We start from the raw sequence: 24,262 nt of genomic DNA, 5'->3' as shown, positions 1-24,262 counted from the left end.
GAGGAGAAAGACAAGTAAGCCTACTGTAAGCAGCCACACAGTGGGTAATATTGACTGTAAAAGCCCTGAACTTCACAATTTTTTCATTTTTACTTGGCAAGTCCTTTTTACCTAAAAGACCTAACAATTCCTGACCTTGAGTATGGAACTGGTTACACTGGGTGCAGGAGGCAGCAGCATCTCCTTCCTCCACAGCATCCTCTTCCAGCCCTTGGTTGCCTAAACCCTGGGCAAACATCCAGTGAAGCCAGTGTGCAGGAGCAAGCCCAGGTACAGGAGACAGCCCAGCCGGGATGCTGGAGACAGTAAAGCCAAATGGGCAGGAATCTCTGTGTTGTGCTGGGTTGTCAGCTGCAGACATTCCCGTGTCAGCCACATCTTGCTATTGCACTGCAAATCTCACCCAGTCTATTTTAAGCAATATTGCATTTATTCTATTAACTCCCCAAATTTCATTTCTATCAGCCAAGTCATATCATGTGCAGTTCCACATCTGTGAAGCTGTGGGAAGCAGGTCTGCTGGATAAATCCTTGGATTATTGAAATTATTCCAGCAGTGAATTTAAAATACATGCATGAAGTCTCAGTTGTCTGCATCCTGACCCCTCCTTGCACCTGGATTATCTCCTTTCCCCCAGCCCTAGCCATGCTCCTGAGCAGCAGGTATAATATTGCATATCACACATTGCCTAATAAAAATCTCACAGCCTGATCTATCCATTACCTATTTTTATTGCCTTTCTGTTTCTCTTTTTTTTAATTGAGATGCTTCTTTATTATTTATTTTTAGCTGATCAGAAACTGAGCTCCAGGTAATTTAAAACATGCTGCCTGCTCTGCATTGATAACTTTCCCAGTCTCCTAAAGTACCCAGAAGTCAACGCTCCTCTGTGCTTTGAAATACAAGCCGTGGAGATATATTAGCACTTAAAAGTCTTCCAGTGAAACTCTGTCTGAATTCCACTGAGGATGTGCAAAATCCAGTGAAGTCAATAGACTGCAGGACCATAACCCTGCTTCCAGTTTAGATCCTCACACTCTTGGTAAGGAAACACTTAATTTCCACTGATGGAGCAAGGACCAGCATCTAGACTATGCTGTCCAGTGACTGCACAGTTGTGAATACAACCCCACGTAAATTATAAACCCACCAGAAGAAGCATCTCTGTTGTCATCAAGGGAATGCTCTGTACATACAGGCAAACCTGGATGACTTCAGCAGCCACTGAAATTCAGCTAATTTAATGCCAGTTCAGACTTGGGAGTTTTTTGCTTCAGGTTTCCTCTAAACCTCTCTGGGAAGCACTGCTATTTTTGAAGTGCTCCAACTGCTACATCACTAATTCATCACCATGACATCCCCCCTACCTCATTCTCTTATTTAAAGGCAGTATCATCTTTGGGATCTGCTTTTTCATGGGAACAATTATAGAGCAGTGAAACAGCATTTAAAGTAATGCATCAATTTACCAAGCTTTAATTGTATGCAGGTTTTAAATTAGCCCTCTTAATTCAAAATTCAACACATTTGCACTTTTGCATAAAGTGCTTCCCCAATTCATCAAAATTAAACCATTTATTATACTGTGAATTGCTTACTTCAGGGTAGTAATCAGTGGTAGGTATTAGATGCTGGATTAGAGCATCCAGAGATGCTGAGGTAAGGTTTCCATCCTGGAAGATCAGTCCTCCTTGTTCACCTTCTTTCGAAGTATGTAGATGAGGGCTGAAGCCACATGGGGTAAACATACTGGTAGAACTCAGCGTTTGGGGCATGCCTTCCTGCAACAGAGACAAGGACAAGATCCATCAGATCCACAGCCACATCTGTCCTCTGGCTGACTTGAACAACACAGCCACTAGCGAGAGCTTCCTGTTCACAAAATTAACATGATCCCTTCTTGATAACCTTCACGTCTCTCTCATTGCTGGCACTGGCAGAACACAGAAAATGGGACATTTTGATTTATGCTTTTGGGCCAGAAAGTGATGGCAGCTACTTTGGGCTCCCCCCCAGTCAAAAGTGTCTGTGATGATTCCCTTTTCACTGCCATCTCTGGTCAGGCACATGCAGGAGAGGAGAGATACTCGGGACTGGAATTCAGCAGGTTCCTGTACAGGATGAAGCAGCTTGTTTGAACCTCTGCCCTCCTGAGAATAAGACAGGGAGAATTTAGGGTGAGAGGGAGAGAAAAGGGGTGCCACCTGGAGCTTGCTTGGGATGGACCTTGGAGAATGGGTCCCACAGGACAGCAGAGGTGTCAGAGTGAGTGAGGAGATAGAAACAGGAGCAGAAGTCAACTGGGGGAGGATGGAAAAGTTAAGGAAGTTGGAGGAAACAGAGAATGTGGGAGCTGATGAAGAGATTAAATAGCAAGGAAAAGAGAAATGAGGAAGAGTGAGAAGACAGACACCTGACCTATTTTTGGAGCCTGAAGTTAGTCAGTCCTAGATCTATACTTAGGTACTAAATAAATGTTTCAAAGAGATCCTGAGCACTCATCGCCTTCACTGGAGTTGCAAGTTCTCAGCACTTCTGAAAAGGAGGCCAGGCAGACTGAGCACGCAGCCCAATTTCAAGCTCCCTATATTTCAGTTCTCTGGGTTTTTCAGGTTGCATTCTAGGTTTCATCTTGATTTCATGGTTTACAATCAGCTTTGAATGCTCCCCCTGTTGAGCAAAGTTGTTTTGTTTTTGTATTGCTGTAGAGGGATGAGAGATTTTTCCCTGAAAGCTTTAAAGCATCTCCAGCTGCCTCTGAAATCCCCCCTGGAAGCTGTTCCTCTCTCAGCTAGAGACAGCATTACAGGATATGGTCAGGGAAAAGAACAGTGTGTGCTCCCTTCCAGGTCTGCAAATGCATCATCCAGAGAAAGGGACCCCTCCGTGACCTATTTGTTTCCATGTCAGATTTTACCTCATAAAAGGGAGGATAGGAAAGAGATAAGAGAAGAGCACCAGAGCCAAGCAAGATCTGCACCCTGTGCCCTGCTGAGCCAGCATGGACCTCCCACAGCAGAAGGCACAGGGCCATGGGGACAGCAGTGCCGGGGCTCGGGCACACACAGCCAGCAGACACACCCCGGGTTTTAATATATTTCTCTGCCCTTTTCTGTATTCTGTTCCCTCTGCTTTTCTGCCTCTACTATCCCATACAATTTCAAAAGCTGACCCATGGATTTGGCTTAGAATTTGCCTTAGAGTTTGCCTTTCTCCCTCGTGTATCCACAGCTGTGCTGTGACCCAGACAGCCAGCTCAGCTTCAGCTCCAGGTACAGCTTGTTGTGCTCACTCCTGCAAAAAACCCTTCCCTGCCTGGCACAACCCATCTACTCCCCCAGCTCAGGCTGCTGCACCTCACCAGCTCAGAGCCACCCTGGGCCACCGAGAAGGGAATCATTCCCATAAGCCAGGCAGGGAGGGAAGCCCTGGGAGAGGCTGGGAGCTGAGCCCCAGCTCCGTGGGAGATCAGGCTTTACAAGCAAAACTTGGGTGACTTCATCCTTCAAAGGAGGGACCGTTCCCTGGAGCCAGCAGTTCGATCACTTATCTACTTCTGGAAGGCTCACATGGGCTGCCTCTGGGATTTGCAACCAACAAAAGCAACCAAAAAGTCAAGCCTGACCATTCCTACCTTGACTGGAAAATAAACTAGATGCTGGATTTTAGTTTAAAGACCAGAATATGTAAATGCCATCCCAGCCAGGATGGAAGTTGAAGCATCTAGTTTTAATGAATGTGCAGATGTGCCTGTTAATAAAGCTCTGAGAGCAAGTAATTGCTGCTTTTTGTACTACATAGCTCAGACTCTGTGTAGTAAATGGGAAGGACTGCCAAATCCCATTTGTTACTTCTAACACGCTCTATGTTATGGCTTGTTTCTATGGCAATAATCCCAAGAAGGATTTCATGTCCACACAGATCAAGAAATAAATCTCATGGACATACAGCTGTCTAGATGAGGAAAAGAAAAAGTTAAAACAGCTGTGAACTTACAGGACATATCCTGGCTGCAGCATAAAACAGAACACACAAGTAATGATTTATTCGGTGCAATCCCTCACTGTCAATGCCATTTTTATTATCAAATAGAAACCATCTAAACAGGATATTGCCTGAACTTTTGCATCTTATTAAATTAGAAATCTTGCTGAAATACAAGGTAATGCTTTTTAAGAAAAAGTTACATTTTTTAAAAGGAAATAAAACAGCTGTACAACTGTGACTGGGATATCTGTCTTGGGTATTGTCAAGAAATTAAATTTGACTTTTTTATTACGAAGTTCCTGGTCTAACCTCAAGTTTTCAGGCAAGGCCTGTGTCATATCTGAGCTGGTGCATGATTGCCACCTTACTTGCCACCAAAGAAGACTTGAAGGTTTTAACAGATGTCTTTTTGCTTGCTTTTACTGATACTGTGACGTTCACAGCAGGATGAGGCCAGCTGTACAAAGGATAAAAGCCTCTTGCACTACTAAGCTTGAAAATAACTAGCATTAGCACTTGGCAGACATGAATTTGGGACAGGGACTTCTCTGCTTGCACCACCTAACTTCTTTTTCTGTTCATACATTTCCAAAGTTCTCTTTTCAAGAGTACTAAATAGAAACAAGATCTTTCTTTGAAAGGTCCCAAATACACAGACAAGGTTCTGCTCACAGAACACAGAAACAAGGGAAGCACTGAGAGGAAAACAAACAAGTAAACAACCAAGGAGATTTGTCTTACTGAACTCTTTGGATGATGGAAAAGGCAGGCACCACAGACAGAGGCAGACCCTTCCCCGAAGAGCACAGTGACAGAATGTCAGGCAGCACTCCCAGGCTGCAGCAGAGAAATTACAGCTGAGCAAGAATCATCCCCTGTGCACTGCGTGAAATTGGAAGAGGGAGCTGGAAAGGATGTTCAATTGCCATCCTGGGAGAATTTCAAAACTCAACTGGACAAGACACTGAGCAAACTTCAAGCCCTGCTTCAAGCGGGAGCTTGGACTAATGACCGCAAGAGGTCCCTTCTGATTAGCTTCTCTGTGATTCTAGCATATTTCCATTCATAGTATTGCCCCATTTCTGAGCTTTTTAATATAAACCCTGGCAAGTAAAAAATGAGTCCAGATTATTAAATATTTGTAAAGAAGTCCATCTTGGCATAAAAAGTTTTTTCCACATTTCCTGGAAACAACAGCTCAAATGTGGTAAAAATGACTCAAAACCTCACTTGAAAACCTCTTGGACTTAACCTGAAGTCAATGAGATTTAAGCATGTGAACATTCAGCAGCTGCTTCCATGAACTTTCAACCAATTCAACACACAATGTTTTGCTGTTCCTCTCATTTCAGAAGCAAATCAGATGCCAATTTCAATTGATAAATGGTGCTCTGGAGGAAGTGCTGCTGGTGAGACGTTAGTGAAGGGCAAACTTCCACCCCCAACATGCATAATGACTGATGATACAGGTGGCTGCACACACATGGCATTTAAACTACCTCTGTGCTCTGAAGGGCTGAGACCTGGAGATAGGAAAATGTTTCTGCATTGGTTAAAAAAACCAAAAAGAAAATCCAGGGGCAGACTGTTTCTGGGACTGGTCTCTGTTACACAGAACCTCCCATGTGGCAAAAGGCAGGGCATGTGCCTCCTTCCTTGCCTACAGAAAAACAAGGTGATAAATTGGAAACAAAAGCAGATTGGACTCAGCACTACCTGGAAAAAGGAACACCAAATGCTGCTGGGCTGGTAACATTTTGTATTAATTTTACCAAAATGTTATGTCCACCAGCAGTGGCCCAGAGCAATCAGCACCACCATTTAAAAATAATGGCAATATACACCTTTCCATCTTTCTCCACTGGCCAGCACCGCTCAGTATTTCAACACAGTGTTGAAAAGAGGCATAGACACTTCTCACCACAAATTATGCTGCTTACACAAAAATATTTCAGGACTTGATTCAGTGAGCTAAAGCATGCAACCGAAGGATCACCAATGCTTGGGAGAAAAGCTAACCATTAACTCTGCACCTATCTACCTCTGCAAGTGCCTTGAAACCTCTGGAAGACCAGTGAAACCTGGAAGACTGAGGAGGCTTACAGAAGTCCTAAGCATGCACATAACATGGGCCCACTGATCTGTGGCAAGAGAGGTTCAAGGAGCCAGAGGATGGCTGCAGGCTGCTTTCTGGGCCAGGCAGGTGACCTGCAGCACAGCCACGAGGGTACATACCCACCAGCATCCCCCAGCTCCACCACTTGCTGTTACAAGCGTCCCCATGGCAAGTGCAGTTAATGCTTACGTGGACACGAAATGTTCAGGAAACATTTAATGTGGTTTTCAGTGCCTTTGATGTGATAAGTGTTTTATCCTTTATCAAAAACTTAATCACACTGTTTACTTTTGATCTTCATTTCATCTCTGCCTTCCATCTGCTCTGCCTCTCTCAAGGGGAAAAAAGAGCTGGTAACATGTGACGAAAGGAGTGGGGCTGCCGACTTATCTTCCCACCCACTCAACTTTCGGATTAACCAAATAAATAAAAGCCTTCCCACTTCAGGGATGAAAGGCACAAGATCTTGACAATCTCTCAGCAAAATTACAGGAGGAAGAGAGGGTGGTAAGGGAAGGTGTGGAGGCTGGGGTACCCATCTGTGCCATGAGGGAGGGTCCAGTGTCACTCAAGCAAGCCAGCATTCAGGGAGCAGGGGCAGGGGACAAACCAAGGGTATGGGAGACCCAAGGTCAAGCATTAATTTGGCAAGGCACAGACTTTAACAAACACACCTAATCCAGAGGGAGCCGGGAATCAAGATAGGAGACATCTCCCATCCCATCTCAATCCTGAAAAAGTCTTTTCTGATCAAACAATCACAAAAACCATAGCTAAAGGAAGATGGCTCCCAATAAAACATTTTGGAAAAAACATCTTGACCAATTTTAGTAACCAGGTCTACTACCCAGCCATCATTACATGGGACACAAACCCTGTCCACAGTCCCTGTCAGGACAGCACAAGACACACTATCTCATCAGCCTCAGTACCTGCCCACTGCTGTCACACAAGCCCTAAATACCACTGAGCTCAGCAGAAACTTCAGTAACAGATGCTCATTTTTCTTTACATTACTTTCAGTAATTTTCCAGCTATTCATCTTTGCTGACAAAAAAAAAAATTCAGAACATAATCATAACAAGTTAAAATTCAGATTTTTCTCTGCTTCTTTTGTAGGGAGGGAAGCAGAAGAAAGGAGAAAAGAATTCTGGTGTTTCAGAATACAAAAGGAAAACCACTGCAAAGTAATTGCTTCCAGTTGCCAAGGCCATGGTTATAAACGTATTTTCAGTGAGAGTACCTGGCATTAACAAGCTCAATGTATTTGATGCTGATGTAATTAGGAAACTGGTAGCAGATGTAACTTTCTTATCACCTTTTCACCAGGTCCTAAAACATTCAACTTACAGTCTATGAAGTTGTGAGATTGCTGAAAACTCAACCTGTCAATCCCAGTACTGTTGGAAATGGTTAAATGAGCAATACAATGAAGTACCTACATGAGTTAGAAACACAAAGGAAGCACAAGGGATAAGAACAGTGGGGAAAAACATTTAACTGCAATATTCTGCAACCTCAATAATAATGATTACATCTCAAAAAAAAAAGGAGTTCCCTCCCTTTCCTACCCACTCCTTGCAGCAGCTGAGGACTTTATTGAGATTCCCATGCATGAGATTGCAAGAGCAGCAAGTGAATTTATGGCTTTGGATATCTAATCAGAATTAGATGACAATTCTGTTTCCTTTGATCCCACCTGGTTCTCACCTCTGACTCATCTGCCCACACATATCAGTTCCCTAAAGAGTTCACCCAGTGGAGCCTTCTTTGAGAGGAGGGGAAGGAAAACTCACAAATCTAAAGCAGCAACCATAAAAAGCAACCTTGGGTAGAGGAAGGGGAGCTGAGTGGAGAGGACAGCTCTATGATGTGTTGTGGTGCACAACACGACAGAGAAGGGGATGTGGGCCAGGAGCCTCAGGGTGCCTGGAAAACTTTTCTTCTTTTTCTTCTGCAAAATTGAACTCCACAGAAATTACTGGGCTCTACAACTTCACAGATTTACTCCAGGCTAGAACAAGATCTTTTGTAATTCTCCAAGAAAGGCATATAGGTGCATTCAAAGCTGCAGCAGAGCCAGTGTACGTTTGCCTGATGAATTTATTCCATCACGTCGGTAAAATGATCCTAGAGGTAAAATGATCTTGTACTAGAGGTTTATGAGAAATATCTTGCAGTCAGGAAAACAACCATGCTAACCAATTACCTCAAAATCTGATGGACATGCCTCAGAAAGAGGTCCAATTTACAGGTAAGGAGGCATTAAATCAATTACCAGCACGGTGCAAGCAAGAACAAGGTCACCTTGCTGAAGGAATATTTCTGTTTATGCTCATGTCAGAGTATTCTGCTCAATAGAGAAAAATGAAAACCTGATTATCATGAGTTTGGTAGACTGGTCTGAAGTAGAATGTAAATCAGAAAAGAGAAGATTTATGGCCAATTAAATTGAACTCCAATCAAAATCCCATTCAGGCAACAGTTCCCTGGGGGCTTCAATTTGTTAGTGCCACATTTTTTTAATAACTTTCTTTTTCATGTAACATCAGCAATAATAAAAGCCCTTCAATAACAAGCAGAGCCATGAACACGTTATTTATCTGAAAATGCCATCATTGCCTGGAATCAGAAGGCATTGAAAGGATGAGCTGTAATCGCTCAAGAACAACCCCCCACAACACTGCAATGGGTGTAAAGCTTTTTTCTTAGTCTCAGAGCAATTTCTATTTTCATTAATCTGGTTCAAGTCTGAAGTATTTCTCCTGAGTAACAGGGAGTTGGTGCTGACCCTGCCAGGAGAGCAGAGCAGCCTCTGATGTCTCAGACCCTTTCCCAGTGCTGTGTGTGCACGTGGCAGACACGGCCAGTGGCAAATCTGTGCCTCATCATTAGCAGAAATTTAGAATTATTAGAACAGCTATATTCCAGATGCCCTTGACAATATTCAAATGCATGCCAAAGGCAGCAAGTCTGGATTTCTCTCTTTAGGCTAGGAAATCTATTTTCTGCTCTAATGTGCTTCTCTCTGCCTGTACGCCTCCTCTTCCTCCTGAGTTCCTGTTATCCTGGCAAAACCCTTGGACAATATAAAAACTATTTTGGTGTACAGGTTTGGTTTTTTTTCAGAGTAAAAGTTATCCTTTCTTTTTCTGCTAAGGAAATATCCTCTATCCTTTCCCTCCCTTTTTTAAGGAAAAAAAGAGGCTAAATAGAACACAAATGGGAAAAGGAACATGAGAGTGCTTAGGGTGGGAATGAATTACTGCACCTTTTGTTGAACACAAAATTGCAAACTTTGCCCTGAGTGAAGTCAGAGCTCAACCAGGCATGGACAGAGAGGGAAATCCCGGAACAAAACCATGCAGGCAGCATTCCCAGAAACCACTGACATCAACAGGAGCCTTTTGGCTCAGTTCAGTTGTCGCTGACGGGCCACCACTGTGACTGCCTGGAAATCAGTCAATGCTTGGATTTTCCTGCTTCAGTAGTGGAAGTGGTGAGGAGAGGAAGTTATTTAAGGATAACAAACACTTGTCAAACTGCAGGGCTGTGTGGTTTCGTTGGGCAGCCTGGGCTGTGGCATCATCAAACTCACACTTGAAAACAAGAAAGCTACTGTGGGAATTGTATTTAATATCCAAATACACGAGCGCAACATCGCGACCGCCCTCAGGCCTCAGCAGCCGCCTCCTCCCAGGAACAGCTTCCTCCAGGCCAAACCTGGAGGAATCAGAGAGCCTTAAAAGCAGCATGGCAGAGTCTGGCCCCCGCAACACCGACAGCTTTGCAGGAGCGAGGACGCCTCTCCCCAGCTAAATGAACGCTGTCTCCACCTCATGCTGTCAGAATTACAATGGAAAGCCCGTAAATAAAACAAAAATGCAGATCTCAGTCCTCCTCTCACGACATCTTGGTGAGAACAAGCCCTGACAGGAATCAAAAAACCTCCCACACTAAGCAAAGCAATCCTGCTATTTATGCAGAAGGAAGAAGGAAAGCTGTATATCAAACAAATAATTACAAGAGCAGCTTTATCAGTCCCTGCTGATTACTCTCAGCTCGGTTTGATGATTCTGCCAGCGCTCTGCAGGTTGTTCAGAGGTGGATGTCACAACATTTTACTTGCAGTTCTTTCATTTATTAGCACCTACTGCTACCTGTCTCTTAGTCAAAAATCTTGGCATTTAGAAATTGGTTTCCTGGAGTCTATCAGGGAGGTTTAAAAACCTATAAATCATATTTTTGTACATACACATACATCCTCAGACAGACTCCACATGTGAATATGAATGCATAATGATGTATTTTGGGTGTTACATACGTAAATGCATTTATATAGAGACACACATATTTATGTAAGTGCACCCCTCCTCCTCAATATGTAAATACAGAAATTCAAGTAACTTCCTTATCACTGCTCCAGTTTGAGTGGGACAACATTTCTGTTGACCTCTTTTCTTCCCCAGATTTGCTAAAATATTAAATGGAAGAGGGTCTCATTTTTATCTCAGAAAACATCAACACATTCTGAAGAGCAGCATAAGCTCTGACTGTCACCAGTGTCAATTTATCACCACTGTTCATTAACACTGTATTCAAGCAATGCTCAGTTACCAGATAAGGAACAAACATTTAAGAGACATTTGTGCCAATTGCCAGGGTCTGGAGGCATCCCCGAGATTTATGTCCAGCTGCAAGGTATCCTTTGTGTGGAGCATCTCTGTGCTCTGGTGTGCAGTGCCTGGCTGAGGGGACAGACTGCCAAGCACCTGATTTATGGTGCTCACATCCCCGAGCCTCAACTCAGCTCCAGGAGCTGTGCGCAGGACTGTGGGCAGGAAAACTGAGAGGTCAGAGCTGAGCCTGTCAGTGATGGATCCAGCCATGCAGGCTCTCTAGCAAAGTCCCCCCTCTCAGCCCTGGGCAGGAGAGGCACTGGTGACACTCAGACACTCAGGACTTCCCTCCCTGGCAGAGAAGGTGGACAGAGCACAGGGGCTCCATCAGTACAGCCCAGCTTAGACACAGATTCAGGTTATTTCATCCCAGCAGCCTCAGAGTGCTCCAGACTGATGAGCAGGCTCTCATCCTCTATGGGTGACATATGGACACATCTCCTTAAAAGAAATGAGCTCGTGAGCTTCTGGATTTCCCCTTCTGGAGCACCATCTGTGTCTGCTCCCAGTCCCACCACCCGCTGCTGCAGCGTGACCCGAGGCAGCCCCGCGCCTCCCGCACGAGCCCAGGAAGCAGCAGCAGCATCCATAGCTGTCCCCAAATTTAAGCACATTCACGCTGGAATATGCTCAAGCCCATACAAGTTCAACCTTCATTTGGGCAGGCAAGGAGTCTTTGGCTGACAGATTTTCTCTGGCTGCATTAAGTATTTAAAAAAAAAAAAAAAAGGGAAAAAAAAAAAAAAAGGAAAAAAAAAAAAGAAGAGACTGCCTGACATTTAGGATAACACTGCAAGTCTGTAGCTGGAAAATAAATCCCTCTGCTTCAGAAGGAAGAAATCTGAGCTGCAGCCCAAGCAGCAGTGCAAGTGAGGGTGCTGGGCCCACATGCTGGGGCTCCCAACACCCCAGGGAAGCACCATGCTCGGCCCTGACCACCCCTTCCCCAGGGGACACGAGCAAGGGAGAGTCACTGCTGAGCTAACTAATTGCTCATTAGCCAAAATTAACTCTGCAAGACAATTCTGTGATCACTGCTAGAAGTCTGTCATTAAAAAGGACTGCAGACATTAGTTCTTAGCTTCCAATCAAAGCACCAGCAATGTGATGCCTCAGCTTTGGGATCGACAATTGGCTCTCACAGAAACATGGGAACTGCCTGTGGTCCATCCAGCTCACCCACCTGCCTCTCATGCTGGGCACCACTGGGTGCATCTTAGACAGGGCAAGAGCACTGCAGGGGGCAGAAACACAACACTGCCCACAACAGCAGCCTCTTTCTGCTCCCCAGTTAGGGGAATAAGGGGAATAGTTCGTACCCTGAAGCACAAGATTTAATATCCATCCAAAACCTGCTCTTGTTAGTGATTCTCAGTGCCCATGCAGAAATCATAACCTTCAGGAACCAGCACCAGAACCCTTCCTAGAGCTATGGTAGGGAGCTCAGTGAAATTACACTCATGTCAGAGGAGCTGATTCTGAATACTAGGAGATGAATTCTTTTCTTGGCATCATTCCACTGAATTTTGTGGTATAAAACCCAGGGGTGAACATGGTCCAAGATATACACAAAATGAGCTAAATTCTGAACTGCACTTGCTGACCTCATAACTCTTCAGCAGTTGAAATGTGGGCTACAAAGCCAATTTCCAAAAAGGACATGTCCAGTTAACAGTGGGAGACTGTGCTGACTCGAGCTGTGTGAGCACACTACTGAGATATTTCCCACATAATCTACATTCATTCCATAGTTTTTGGAAGTGCTCCTCAAAAGATGGTGTCAAGGGTGCAAATCCTATAGATCAAAAAGATATGTGACCCGTCAGAAGGCAAAGAGCTTTAATTACTCATTATTCTGGTGCCCTGAGAAGCCCCAAACAATACACATGGGTTTTTCTTCCCCGCAGCCTCCAAGGTTGCAGGGCAGCAGCTTGCCTAAGGTTTAGGCAGCCCAGATGGGGACACAGACACCCCCTGGAGTGCTTGGAAAAGAATATGCTGTACAGGGACAGTGAAAATCCTGATTTGTGTCTAGAGATAGCACCCAATATATAAAAACTATATTCATTCCTTCATTTTGCATAATGTTTGAGGAACAGGGAGGTTTTAAAAGCAGCAACTCTCACTGTTATGAAATGGTACTATTTTAATAATATAACAAACTGGCTGATACAAAATTTGAATATACACCAGAGTTGTTACCCTGTGGCTAAATGTCTCACCCTTACTTAATCTTCTCAGGCTCCAGACCTGCACAGACAGACACAGACATAGGACTTTAAACTCCACAGGGGAGTTTCTGGTAAAACTATGCATCCATAGATATGCAAACACAGAGTATTTGCAAAAGGAAGAGCCTAATGTCACCTGTAATCTCTCAAGCCTGTAGATTTACACATGCAATTGAAGAAAACCCTCGACTTTCCACTCTGCATGGGAAATCGGATGAATCACATGCTCAAATTAGGTCTGGCATCACTTCATAGCTGGGGCCAGATTCTTGCCATCTTAATTCTGCTCTGTGGCCTCAAAAAGCTCTTGAAATCAGTGTGAGTATTCCACAAGTATGCTTCTGCTCATGTGGGTAAGGGGAGTCATCCTTGCTCCCCAAATGCAACTGATGGCTCACGTCAACATTTACAGCAACAAGGTTAGAGATCACATTTAAAAACCCAGTCTCCGGTATTTGCAAATTTTCTAAGAGTGCTAATAGCAAAACCAGAAATGTGCAACTTGTCTTGAAACATTTATTCAACTAAATTATTTCAGTTTGAATAATTCTAAAGAAGCTGAGCCAGCATCCTGCTGTAAACAAAGAATATTGACAAGAATTCTGCTTTATGCTCAATTTAAAGCCGTAACTAGAAGATACACACAGCCCTTCATCAACTGGATATAAACCAAGTAGGAATATGTGATAGCACAGAGTGGCCTCAAGGACTACTTTAGGAATACTTAGAATTTAAATTATCATAGAGATAGGGGGTCAAACCAGCAGCATGTGCCAAAACCTGTATGGGTGGGTTCCCGGTGCAATGCACCCTCCATGGACCTGGGTCTTTGGGAAGAGGACTCAGGCTGTACTCACACAAACATTTCCTGTTGCAGGAGTTTGCAGGAGGATGGACAAGGACAGGTGAAGATTTCATTGCTGAATGCTGCACTAGGATGTCCCCAGCTGCAGCTTTGATGGACATGGCGTATGGGAATCCTATTAAGAAACAATCTGAACTCCACAAAGGGAAAACCATGGCAGTGAGGAATGTTGTGAAGTGTGTGGTGTTGAGTGAAACCAAGAGGTGGGGCTGAATGTTGGTTTGGAAACAATACTAATTAGACCAGAAAATGTAAAAATGGCAGAGCCTCACACAAGCCTCCACTAAAGCTTCCAGCAGTACAGCTCAGGAGCTGAAATACCACAGACAAACAGCAAAGCCCCTGCTCCTGGCTTCACTACAACTCTGCATTTAGATGTGGTGTATGGTTATTCTGTTCTTTGGGAGGGCACCTTCAGATCCAGGATGCTCTCCTTGCATTTCAAATTTTCAAATTCCCATTTCAGCAGTCCCTGCTGTACTTTTAGATGGCACTGAAATTTCACAGACTGTACATCCCTACTGAGAGAATCTATTTAGGAGGGAAGCGGGGAGGTAACCAGCTGGAAACCCACGATGGAGGAACGACTAGTTGTTACCTCCCCGAGGGAGACAGAGGAGAGTAAAAGTTAATGGAAGGATAATCAGGAACTCTTCAGGGATATCAGTTTATACGCCAGGAGCATATATAACTGAGACTTGTTTGCATATCAAGAAACTACAGAAGAAGGTGTGACAGCCAAATGCAGCTTATGAAAATATGGCTATCTGTAAAGCTGATAGCTGCCTCGCATGTGAAAACCCAATCCTAACACTCAGCTTGGCAAGTGAAGGCTAAATAACATCAATATGTCTGCTCTGGGCAGCCGTACAGTAAAATCGCTTCTTATGACATTTACAGTGTTTTCAGAAGACATGCCTGGGACTCAGAGAAACAGGCTGGTTTCTTAGGGATTTCAAGGATCCCTGCTTAAAATATCCACAGAATTGGAATACTCAAGCTTTAAAACAACATGGTAGGACAGGGTGCCATTAATAGTCAGTGAAAAAAAAAAAACCAACCCAGCGACTCAGAGAGTGCTCGAAAACACCACACTGTGCTACATGAACAGGACAAGACATAATTCAGTTTTAGACAGAGCTCTGGATATTTAAGTTCTTCAAAGAGGTTTAGCAGATTAAACTCCCGAGAAGCTGCAGTGTCCAAAAGCAGAGATGTACAGCTATTTATCTGCTCAGCAGTGCACACCTGCAAGTCACATCATCTCACCTGGAGAGCTCAGTGTATCTCAGTGGGGCCAAGAGTCCCTGTCAGTCCCAGCCCGGGAACCCTTTTGGGAAATACAAGGAATTCACCCACATCTGAATGCCCTCCATGCTGTAATAAGCATTTTGTTCAAGAACTATCTTCTAAATAGAGATATCTGTGAAGATCCCCCCCTTCACACCAGTGCTCCCATTCACTTCCATCTCACACATTTAACAAAGCCCCCAGCTGGTCCCTGCAAATGCCACTGCACTCTGGCCAGATATGTGCCCTGACCCTCCTGCCAAGGCCAGCACAAAGCTCTCCTTCCCTTCCTGCTCCGGGCTAGTTGGCAGTGGTGTTACAGCCTATTAAACACCATGAAAAGGAAGGACCACGAAAAGCCTTTCACTGGGATAAGTGATCAAACACAGGATTTTATTATTAGAATCTGTTTTGTCAAAAAGGAGGATATTGGCCAAGATTATCTCAGTCTGTTTTGTGATCATTTCAGTGAAATCTTTCCCACTGGCCAAATCCAGAAATGTGTGGGAAATTAAGTGATTTAGCCTATTATACATCTTTTACCACACTAATGACCAACATTCTTCTTGATTGTCCAGGGCATTTTTCAGTGTGTGCCTGCCATTCATAAATATATAATTGCTTTCTTGTTTAAAAATTGTATTACCATAGTGAGCATTTAGATGGCTACCACAATAACCTGGGGGGGGGAAAAGTTCCATCTCACGTCTGGTACAATCCACCACCATTTTTCAGGACTGTAGTCCATTTTGCCAGCTGAGTGACTCCTCTGTGAGAACTCAGTTTCAAAATTCCCAAATCCTCCACTTTTAAAGCCTTTCATGTCACACCAGCTCTTCATTCTGCTTCACTGCCACACCACACACCATGAGAAGCCAGAGTCAAGAGGTTATTCTGGAGCTCAGTCCATCATTATTCAATGCTCATTTCTACAAAAGTCTCCAGGTGCTTCCAAGTTTCAAATGACCCTTCCACAAAGAAAGGGTTTGGTCCAGCACCATGTCTCCAGCCTCTGTAGAATCCTCAGATATTTTTTCCTCTCTCACACATCTGCAAATCTTTGATAATTTTCACCTTCTCTAGGTAGTCCAATGACACTTTTGATTTGCAAGTGACTTCAGGCAGGAATTTTACGGGATGAGCAGTTTCACTACCTGCATCTCAGTATCACATCAGTACTGGCTTTCTTCCAACCAGGAGACTTAGAAGAATCCTGAAGAGGTCTTTGTACTCAGCCTTCTGCTGAGCCATGGGCACCATCTGTAAAGTGACTCTACGAAAATGACATCATCGCGTGGCCAATGTGTTCTTCCGACAGTAAATTTGTTTGGCACACAAAGTCAAAACCGAGCTTTTTCAAATTGTCAGCATCTTGAGCACAGTCTTGCAGCTAAATACCACGTTGTGTTCTACTCCATGTCTCGCACTTCAGCAACAATGCGATCTCAGCAATCAAACCTGAGCTGGCACTTTTTGTGATGACTCACAAAGATGATTAAAATATGATTGCTCTCCCAGATCTGGGCTGGCTCAAAATGGCACCAAATGTATCACAGAGGTGTCTCTTAATTCCCCACCCTTTGTTCAAAGAATTAAACACACACACACACACAGAGAAGAGGCAGATGCAGCAATGAACTGGGCATTTTAGCCTCATTTGTAACCAGTCTGACTCTTAACTAATGGGGCTTAATGTAGTTGTACATTATGGTTTCAGATGGGCGTCTTTACTCACACTGAGTTATGCACTCCATGAGGAGCAGCAACAAAACCATGTGCTCACCAACCGAAGCACTGAGAAATAAGGCTGGAGTGAGACTCTGTAAGTTAAAGTGACATTTAGTAGCATAACAGCCACATAACCTCCAGATAGAGGCTCTTAACCCACAGCAGACTTATTTCTAATGCTGTGTTTGTCACAGGTGACATGCAGTTATGTGCTCCCCAGACACAGTGACACACAATAGAGAAACCTTCAGTCTCTCTGAAAGCAAAAATGTTTGTCCTTGTCACCCAGTGAAAGATGGCAACTCCAGCCTGGTGTGTGCTGCAATCACACCAGCACAGTGAACCCAGCGGGAGGAAAATTAAAGCAGCCAAGAGGCAGTGCCTACCTTTTGAATCAATTTATCTCAGGGCATGCCTGCAGCCCTCATCTGCAAGACACCACTGCCGTGCACCGGCAACATCACTGAAATAGTCAACAAATATCGACCTCTAAAACACCAGCCAGGCTCTTCTGTAGGAACCCTGCATCTCAGCATGGGAATACATCTTCAAAAGCAAGAGTTTCAGGCAGCATTCTCTTAGAAAGAACCAAAACAAAAATCCAGCTCCCAAACAAATGGTTCATTTCAAATCACTCTTCCTCCTTTTCATTTTTTATTGCACCAGGAATGAGCTTTTCTGGTGTACTATTTTAAAAGTCCTGGAGAAATTCTGCCAAGTCCTAGAAAAACACAGTGTAATTTTAAAATTACAGTCTGACAAACTGCTGCTTTGAGAGAACAACCATCTTCTAAATGACTGAGCAGGAGGCCTCAATGGCTGCTTTACATGAGCTAGAGAAGGGGCCATGGGAGCACATGGTGGTCACTGCTCTAACCCCATGCAGGCCACAGAATTCAACCGTATCTGAACATCACCACATTGGTAATGAAAATCTCAAGGAATTGCTCTGCACCATCCTTGCTTGGCCTGAATTTGGTCACTGTCCTGAAGACATCAGGATGGTCCCACAGCACATCTGTTTGTGTCTTGTTACGATGCCAGATTGATACCACACAGCTCCAGCAAATAACGATTAAATCCAGTTGTGTTATTTCAGTCTGAGCTGGACTGTGCACTGGAGTACCACACAGAGACAGGGCACGCTGGGTGCAGCAATGATCACCTGAATGAGACCACAGTCCAGACAACAACCTGGATTGAAGCTGGAGGTGGGACACCAAAAGCAATGACAGGTGATCTCTGACTCTCACCAGAGATGGGAGAATAATTTATTTTCATTCCTACAAATCCTCTGCAGCTTTCAGACCTGTCAGTAATAAAGCACTTCCCAGCAGGAGCAAAGTACTCCAGGATAATCCTGCAAGATAACTTTTCCTAATAAACAGGAGTGATGGGCAATGGCACCTTTACTATCAAGCCCCGTCCTAGAATCCCACTCAGCACCTGTGGGACCACAACATGCAGGGAGGATTTGGGGAGCTGTCAAAGGGCAGAGGAGACCCAGCACCGCTGGCCCTTTTTCCTGCACAGCCACACTACAGGTGCCACGATGACACCCTCACAGGACAGGATGACGAAAGGCGGGAAGCGACTGGCTGAAGCCCAGACCCAAGCTGTAGAGATGTGATGCTACTCTGCAAAGACAAGTGGTTTGGACAAAGTTCCAGCCACAGTTCTGTCTTTTATCCCCAAATGAGCCCATGCCCTGCAGTCATCCACCTTGGGTCCAGGCAGAGGGACAGCATGTGACATGTGTGACACGCAGCCCCACTACTGGCAGGAGATGAAGAGCTTTGTGTTGCTGAACATGAACCCACGTCCTTCAGCCAACCCAGAGGCTATCAGACTTTGAACCTGTGTCCCTATGGCCAAGGCCAGCACAAGCCACCCACGGAGCCAACACCAGCAGCACAGCCTGGGGCCACCTGCACCACAGCTGCTGCCTCCAAGGAAGCTGCAGGAGAGAGTGAAAGCAAGGAAAATGCCACTTGTCTGGCGATTGTGGCACAAGCCAATTTATCCAGGGTGGAATTCGCCCCTGAATTTGCCCCATGGGAGAAGGGCAAATTCACTTTTAAGCATTTACAGACTTGAAAAAAATTCCACCAGCTGGACACACTGCATCCCTCAGCAGGCATGCGTCCCTGTCTTTCAGCTTTAGTAATCCACAGAGCTCTACTTGCTGCTGGCTGTAACCTCGAGTATTAACTGTACAAGATTTATGTTTAAAGCATATTAGTAACACTGTTAAATGGTGAAGGAGGCATTTTAGCAAACACTAAATTCTGCAGAATCTCTGTTTGGCAGAGTTATCAATAATCCTATTAATGACAAGGTGCAATTTACAGCACACTGGCAGTGGAAAGGAGATACAGGATTTACATGAAACAAAAAGATACTGCAATATTATTCCATTGACTGTGCCTTCTCTTAATTGCCTTGTTATGTACGCTCAGGGCTCACAATCTATCATGGATGAAGTTGTTTGTTCATAAAGCAGCACACAAGAGGTTTTTAATCCAAGACCCCTCTAGCTGCATTTCAGGATTCATTTCAAAGTTGTCTTTAATTTTTCTATTTTGTGTGAGTTTATCCTAATATTAGCAAGCACTCCTCTGAAAAGAAATTGCTGTGCTCAGTTGTGCTGCTTGGTACTGGATTATACGACTGCTTACTAAGGCTTTACTCAGTAAGACTGCACAAAGAGATATAACTTGCAAAGCAGACTGCCGGGCTCACATCACTCTTCCCAGTCCCCAGGTTTGCAGAAGGGCTGCTGGCCCTCAGGACTGAATCCAACTCATTTGTGCGTTTGCACAGACCCTTTGCACAATTATGAAACAACTCCATCAAACTGAATGCATAATTCTAATGTAACAAGCAAACTTAACCTCTAAGAATATACCTATCCTATTAACACATTAAAAAAAAATACATTGGAAACTTTAAAGACTGCAGAAAGATGCATTTGAGGCTTTAAAATTATTTAAATTATTTGTTTTCTTTTCAACATTATCTCATCTTCAGGTGTCTGTGTGGGAGGGCAGACAGATGGTTACTCAGCTGAGGAACTTGAGGCTGTTCTTTACACAATGGTAACAACCAGCAGTCTGGAAGGAAGACGGGCTTCAGCCCGGGCCAAAGTCCAAATTCAGGAGAAGAGACTATGGAAACATCATTTATGGGAACTGCTCAGATCTAGCTTTTGTGTGGTTTTGCTTCAGCTTCAATTCCCAAGACTGTCACAGATGGATTTGGTCATTACACCATGAACAGCTAAAAAGCCCAAGGTGCACATTTTTATACCATATATAGTGATAAGAATGTCAGCTATGCTGGGAATGGAGATGATGATGATGAATGAATTTATTTTACTTCTAGTTTTAATTATCGGGTAAATTCCATTTACCACCTAGAATGTGAATGTGTTTTATTACAATAATATGCTTCCGGCATGAAGCCAAGACAGAGCTTCCAAGCAAGGGGGAGGGGGCATTAAACTGTGCTGGCTGGTGTTGAAAGCACTTGACATTTCTCCATTTCATTTCCTAGGTGCCACATCATAAATAAGCTCAATAAACCGTTACTTACAGCCCTGGCCAATTTGAAATCCTACCTGATAGATTTATTTCAAGTATACCCTGTCCTCCAAAGCTGCTGGGAAACAACAACTTGTCACTGCCAACCTGTTAGTTGTAGATCCGACATTGTCTGTACATCAGCAAAGCTATTTCCAGTGCTTGTTTGCAGAGATGCTGAAAGTCACTGGGAGCTGATGGCTGCCTGCATTCATGGCTGAAGACACAACAAGTAAGCCAGGTGACATTCAGCTGTCCTACATCACAGGCACTGCCAAAAAATGGAAACCACAAAAATGAAGAAATAGATTTGGTTTTTTTTCAATTCATATTCCACAGTTTAGGAGAACTATATAGAAAGAGTGATTTGAAATGAACTATATAGAAAACTATCCCTTGCTTAGGATTAGCAACATTGGCCAATCTTTATCTATAGCTCTACTCACACTGCAACCAAGTTGGTCTGCACCAGAATAACTCAAGTTTCTCAGAACTTTCCCTTATAAAAGCTATCAGCTGGCATTACCTGCCTCTGGCAAATGCAGAACAAAAACCACTAGACGCTTCTCCAGGTGTGTTCTTGTTAAAATACACACTTGGCTGGTGTCCTCCATGCAGATGATTGATGTGAAGAGGACTGGGGCTTGGACTTTACAATTTGTGACAGCCTTACCTTAAAAACAAACTGCAAATGAGAGTGGTCGCAGTCTACTATATTAATTCAGCTACATGGTGAAATCAGTGAAACCAACTCAGTCCTGGGGTCTGACACACCAGTGACAGGCAGTGCAATTGTTTCACACAGCTGATGTAAACTGGGAGCTCACACCCTTGGGCTCTCCAACTTAGAGTTGTTTCACACTTGAGCTGTTAACGCTGCTCTGCCTGACATGTCAGCCTCAAATCAAACCCTACCCCACTCATCCCTTAACAAGGCTGCTTGCCACCACCACCCTCTGCATGCCTAGAGTCCTCCAGCAGCATTTGCTTCTTACACATTCAAGGCAGCAGTCTGGCCTGCAATCCCGGCTGGAGCTGCTGGCAGAAGGAGACAGTCCAAGAGATTTCCACATTATCATGGCTCTCCATGAATGACTTCAAAGGGATATACAGATCCGATCTTCAGGAGATTAGCTGGAAGGGCACCGCCTGTGCAGGCAAGCTTGTTCCAGTCTTTTATCCTGTAACTTGCAGGGTCTCCATACAGCAGAGAAAATCCAAGACTACAATTGCCAAAGCCTCCTACACAAGGCCTGCAGGATGGTCATTTCCAGCTGCCAGGGCTATAAAGGAGGATGGGACAACACAGCCTCTCCTATTGGATAGAGATGTTTATTCCAACCTACACAGCAACTGCCATTGTTTTGGTTAATAAGTATTCAAATCTTGTCCTGTTATGAGTTCCAGAATTACTTTTACTAGTTAGTTTACACAACATACATAATTACATTTCCATGAATACAAGCCCCATTTCCTGTCGTGCCTTTACATCCAAAGAAACAGCTCAGCAATACATTAATGCATGGCTGAAGGCTGGCAAGTCCCTGGGAGCTTTGGGTGCCTCCTGACAGGAAGGAGCTTTGCCTGCAAAGTGGGGAACAGGAGCTGCACCTGCCGTGAACAGTAAACAACACTGTTCTGAAAGAGTACGATGGGTTCCTATGCACAGCTGTGGAGCCCAGGGGAAGCTCCATATGCTGTAGGATATCTGGTTAGTGCTGTCAGACAGAGGCTGCTTGGCTCTGCACAAGCTGCTGGGGATGGGGCTGGGACAGTGCCTGCTCCTGGCTCTGCAGGAACACGTGTGCTCTCCCACAAGGCAGGTTTCCAGCAGCACTGCAGCAGCTGCCAGGTACTCAATGAAGCCACCCACACCAGCACTTTTGGGTGCATTGTAAATTTTCACGAGTGTCTCAATGTTTGACAGACTCCCTGGATTCCCTACCAAGACAGCACTGGGGAACCAGAGACACAAGAAAGGCCACTCTCCATATATTTCAGCCACTGCAGAAGTTATCAGAGAGATTTCAGTGAAGGAAACATAAGCTGAGCTTCACCTCCACATCCTGCTCATGCCAGCTGGAAAAGGGAGGATCAGGCAGAGAGAGAACTAAATGACATGGTTGTGGTTTCCTCCCAACAACTACAGCTCAGTGCAGTGGCTGCTGCCACCCCAGCTCCAGAGCCAAACCCCCTTCACTCCTCCCAGCCTGTGCACTCTCAGGGCTCCTGGCAGGGCCTGCTTGCAGGGTGTTTCTGTTCCCTCACCTACACTGAATCCTGAATGATCCTCAAAGTTACTGATCAACATGGTGCAAGTTTCCCTCTCCTGCATGAGACATCAGGTCGTGCCAACTGGTGCTGCATTATGCACGTCTCCAGCTCTCCATTAGCATTCTGAAGCACAGCTTTATCCTCCTGCTTCAGAGACCAGCCCCCTGCTTTACATAAATCTTTAATGAAATGCTCTGCCTCAAGCACCGTGCCTATGAACAAAAGGCAGAGTTGAAGGAAAACAGTTTTACCTCCAAAAAACCAAAGCAGTTCTACAAATAGCACACAGAAATGACACTTGCTGCACCAATCTGGGATCCCTGGAGCACCACTAAAAAGAAGGCAGACCATCATGAGAAGCTGGGACAACTGTAAGTGCTTTCCAGAAAGACAGGTAAGAGAATCATCCAGTTGGGGTTCATGCTAAAAACAGCAGGACAGACCCAGTCTCCCAGTGCATGTGTCTGGTTGATGCCCATGTGGGAGGCTGTGAGACTGTGTGTGCCAGGTTGGCACCAAATGCTCCCCCAGCAATGCAACAGGTCGGGAGACCAATGTTAAAGCCCCCAGATTTAAAAACACATGCACAAGTCTACCAAATCCCTATTCCCTTCGGGATTCTGAGCACTTATGCTTAATGCTGTCAAGTGTTTCAAGTGCTTCCTTCAGGAACTTAAAAGGCTGTAAATGTTCATCTCCCCCTGCAACACATGCTAAGTAGAAATAAGACTAGAAACTGAAACTGTACTGATTCAGAATGAGGAATTGTTATTTAAGATAAAACTAACTAAGTACCATGAAGCTAAAGACAAAACTGCAGGGGCTGGCAACACAGTGTGACAAGGGCAGTGAGAATCCTGGTGCAAAATAGTGACCAGGAGATGTTACAAGACCCTTAGAGCTGAGAACATATCTGGAATGCAAAGGCATCCAGCATTCAGGGCTTCACACTGGAACACTCAACTGATGCTTTTCAAAGCAGTCTACAAGAGTTAAGGCATGTATCTTCCATTAAACTTAATGGAAAATGTTTGTTTAAATCCTCAAGACTGCCTTGAAAAGATGTATTTTGGATTCGCAATCTGGACTGGATGCTTTAATTTTCATTTCTAATATTCACATCTGCATGCAGGCCCCAGGTCAGTAAATCACTTAAATGTGTGCTTCAAAATGCACCAGCCAACAAAGCTACTCGTGCTCAAAATTTAGTAAACATATACATGTCCCATCCAGCAGAGATGGAGTTGCTCAGATGGTTCTGTGTTTTCCTGAACTGATGCCTGAAGCCTGCAGAGGCTGCCACGAGAAGTTACCATTTTGCCAACAAATATCACAGTGTGACCACGCTTATTCCTATAAATCAAGAGAAACGCCAATGCCAGAGACATGCTCAGAGACAGCCTGGTGTCTTGGAGACATTGGTTACTTGTGCACTTTGGCTTTCTCATCCACATTCTGTGCTCCCTAATCAGGGATCTGATTTAAGTTGAAAAATTGAACCCAGCTGGAC

At 44.4% G+C, this 24,262-nt stretch overlaps 1 protein-coding gene across 1 annotated transcript in view; it reads right to left on the bottom strand.

Annotated features, from left to right (window-relative positions):
- RASGEF1C (RasGEF domain family member 1C) overlaps positions 1–24,262 on the bottom strand; it is a 71,982-nt gene that overhangs the window by 31,462 nt on the left and 16,258 nt on the right. Inside the window, exons 2-3 of the mRNA XM_008632615.2 lie at positions 1,574–1,782; positions 1,292–1,322 (exon numbers count right to left, since the gene is read on the bottom strand). Of these exons, the coding sequence (XP_008630837.1) occupies positions 1,292–1,322; positions 1,574–1,776 (234 nt within the window). The 5' untranslated portion in view covers positions 1,777–1,782. The remainder of the gene's footprint in view (positions 1–1,291; positions 1,323–1,573; positions 1,783–24,262) is intronic.

The sequence above is a fragment of the Corvus brachyrhynchos genome, unplaced genomic scaffold (genome assembly GCF_000691975.1).
Source record: "Corvus brachyrhynchos isolate BGI_N302 unplaced genomic scaffold, ASM69197v1 scaffold54, whole genome shotgun sequence".
NCBI classification, from domain to species: Eukaryota; Metazoa; Chordata; class Aves; order Passeriformes; family Corvidae; genus Corvus; species Corvus brachyrhynchos.
This window is presented reverse-complemented; position numbering and strand designations above follow the sequence as displayed.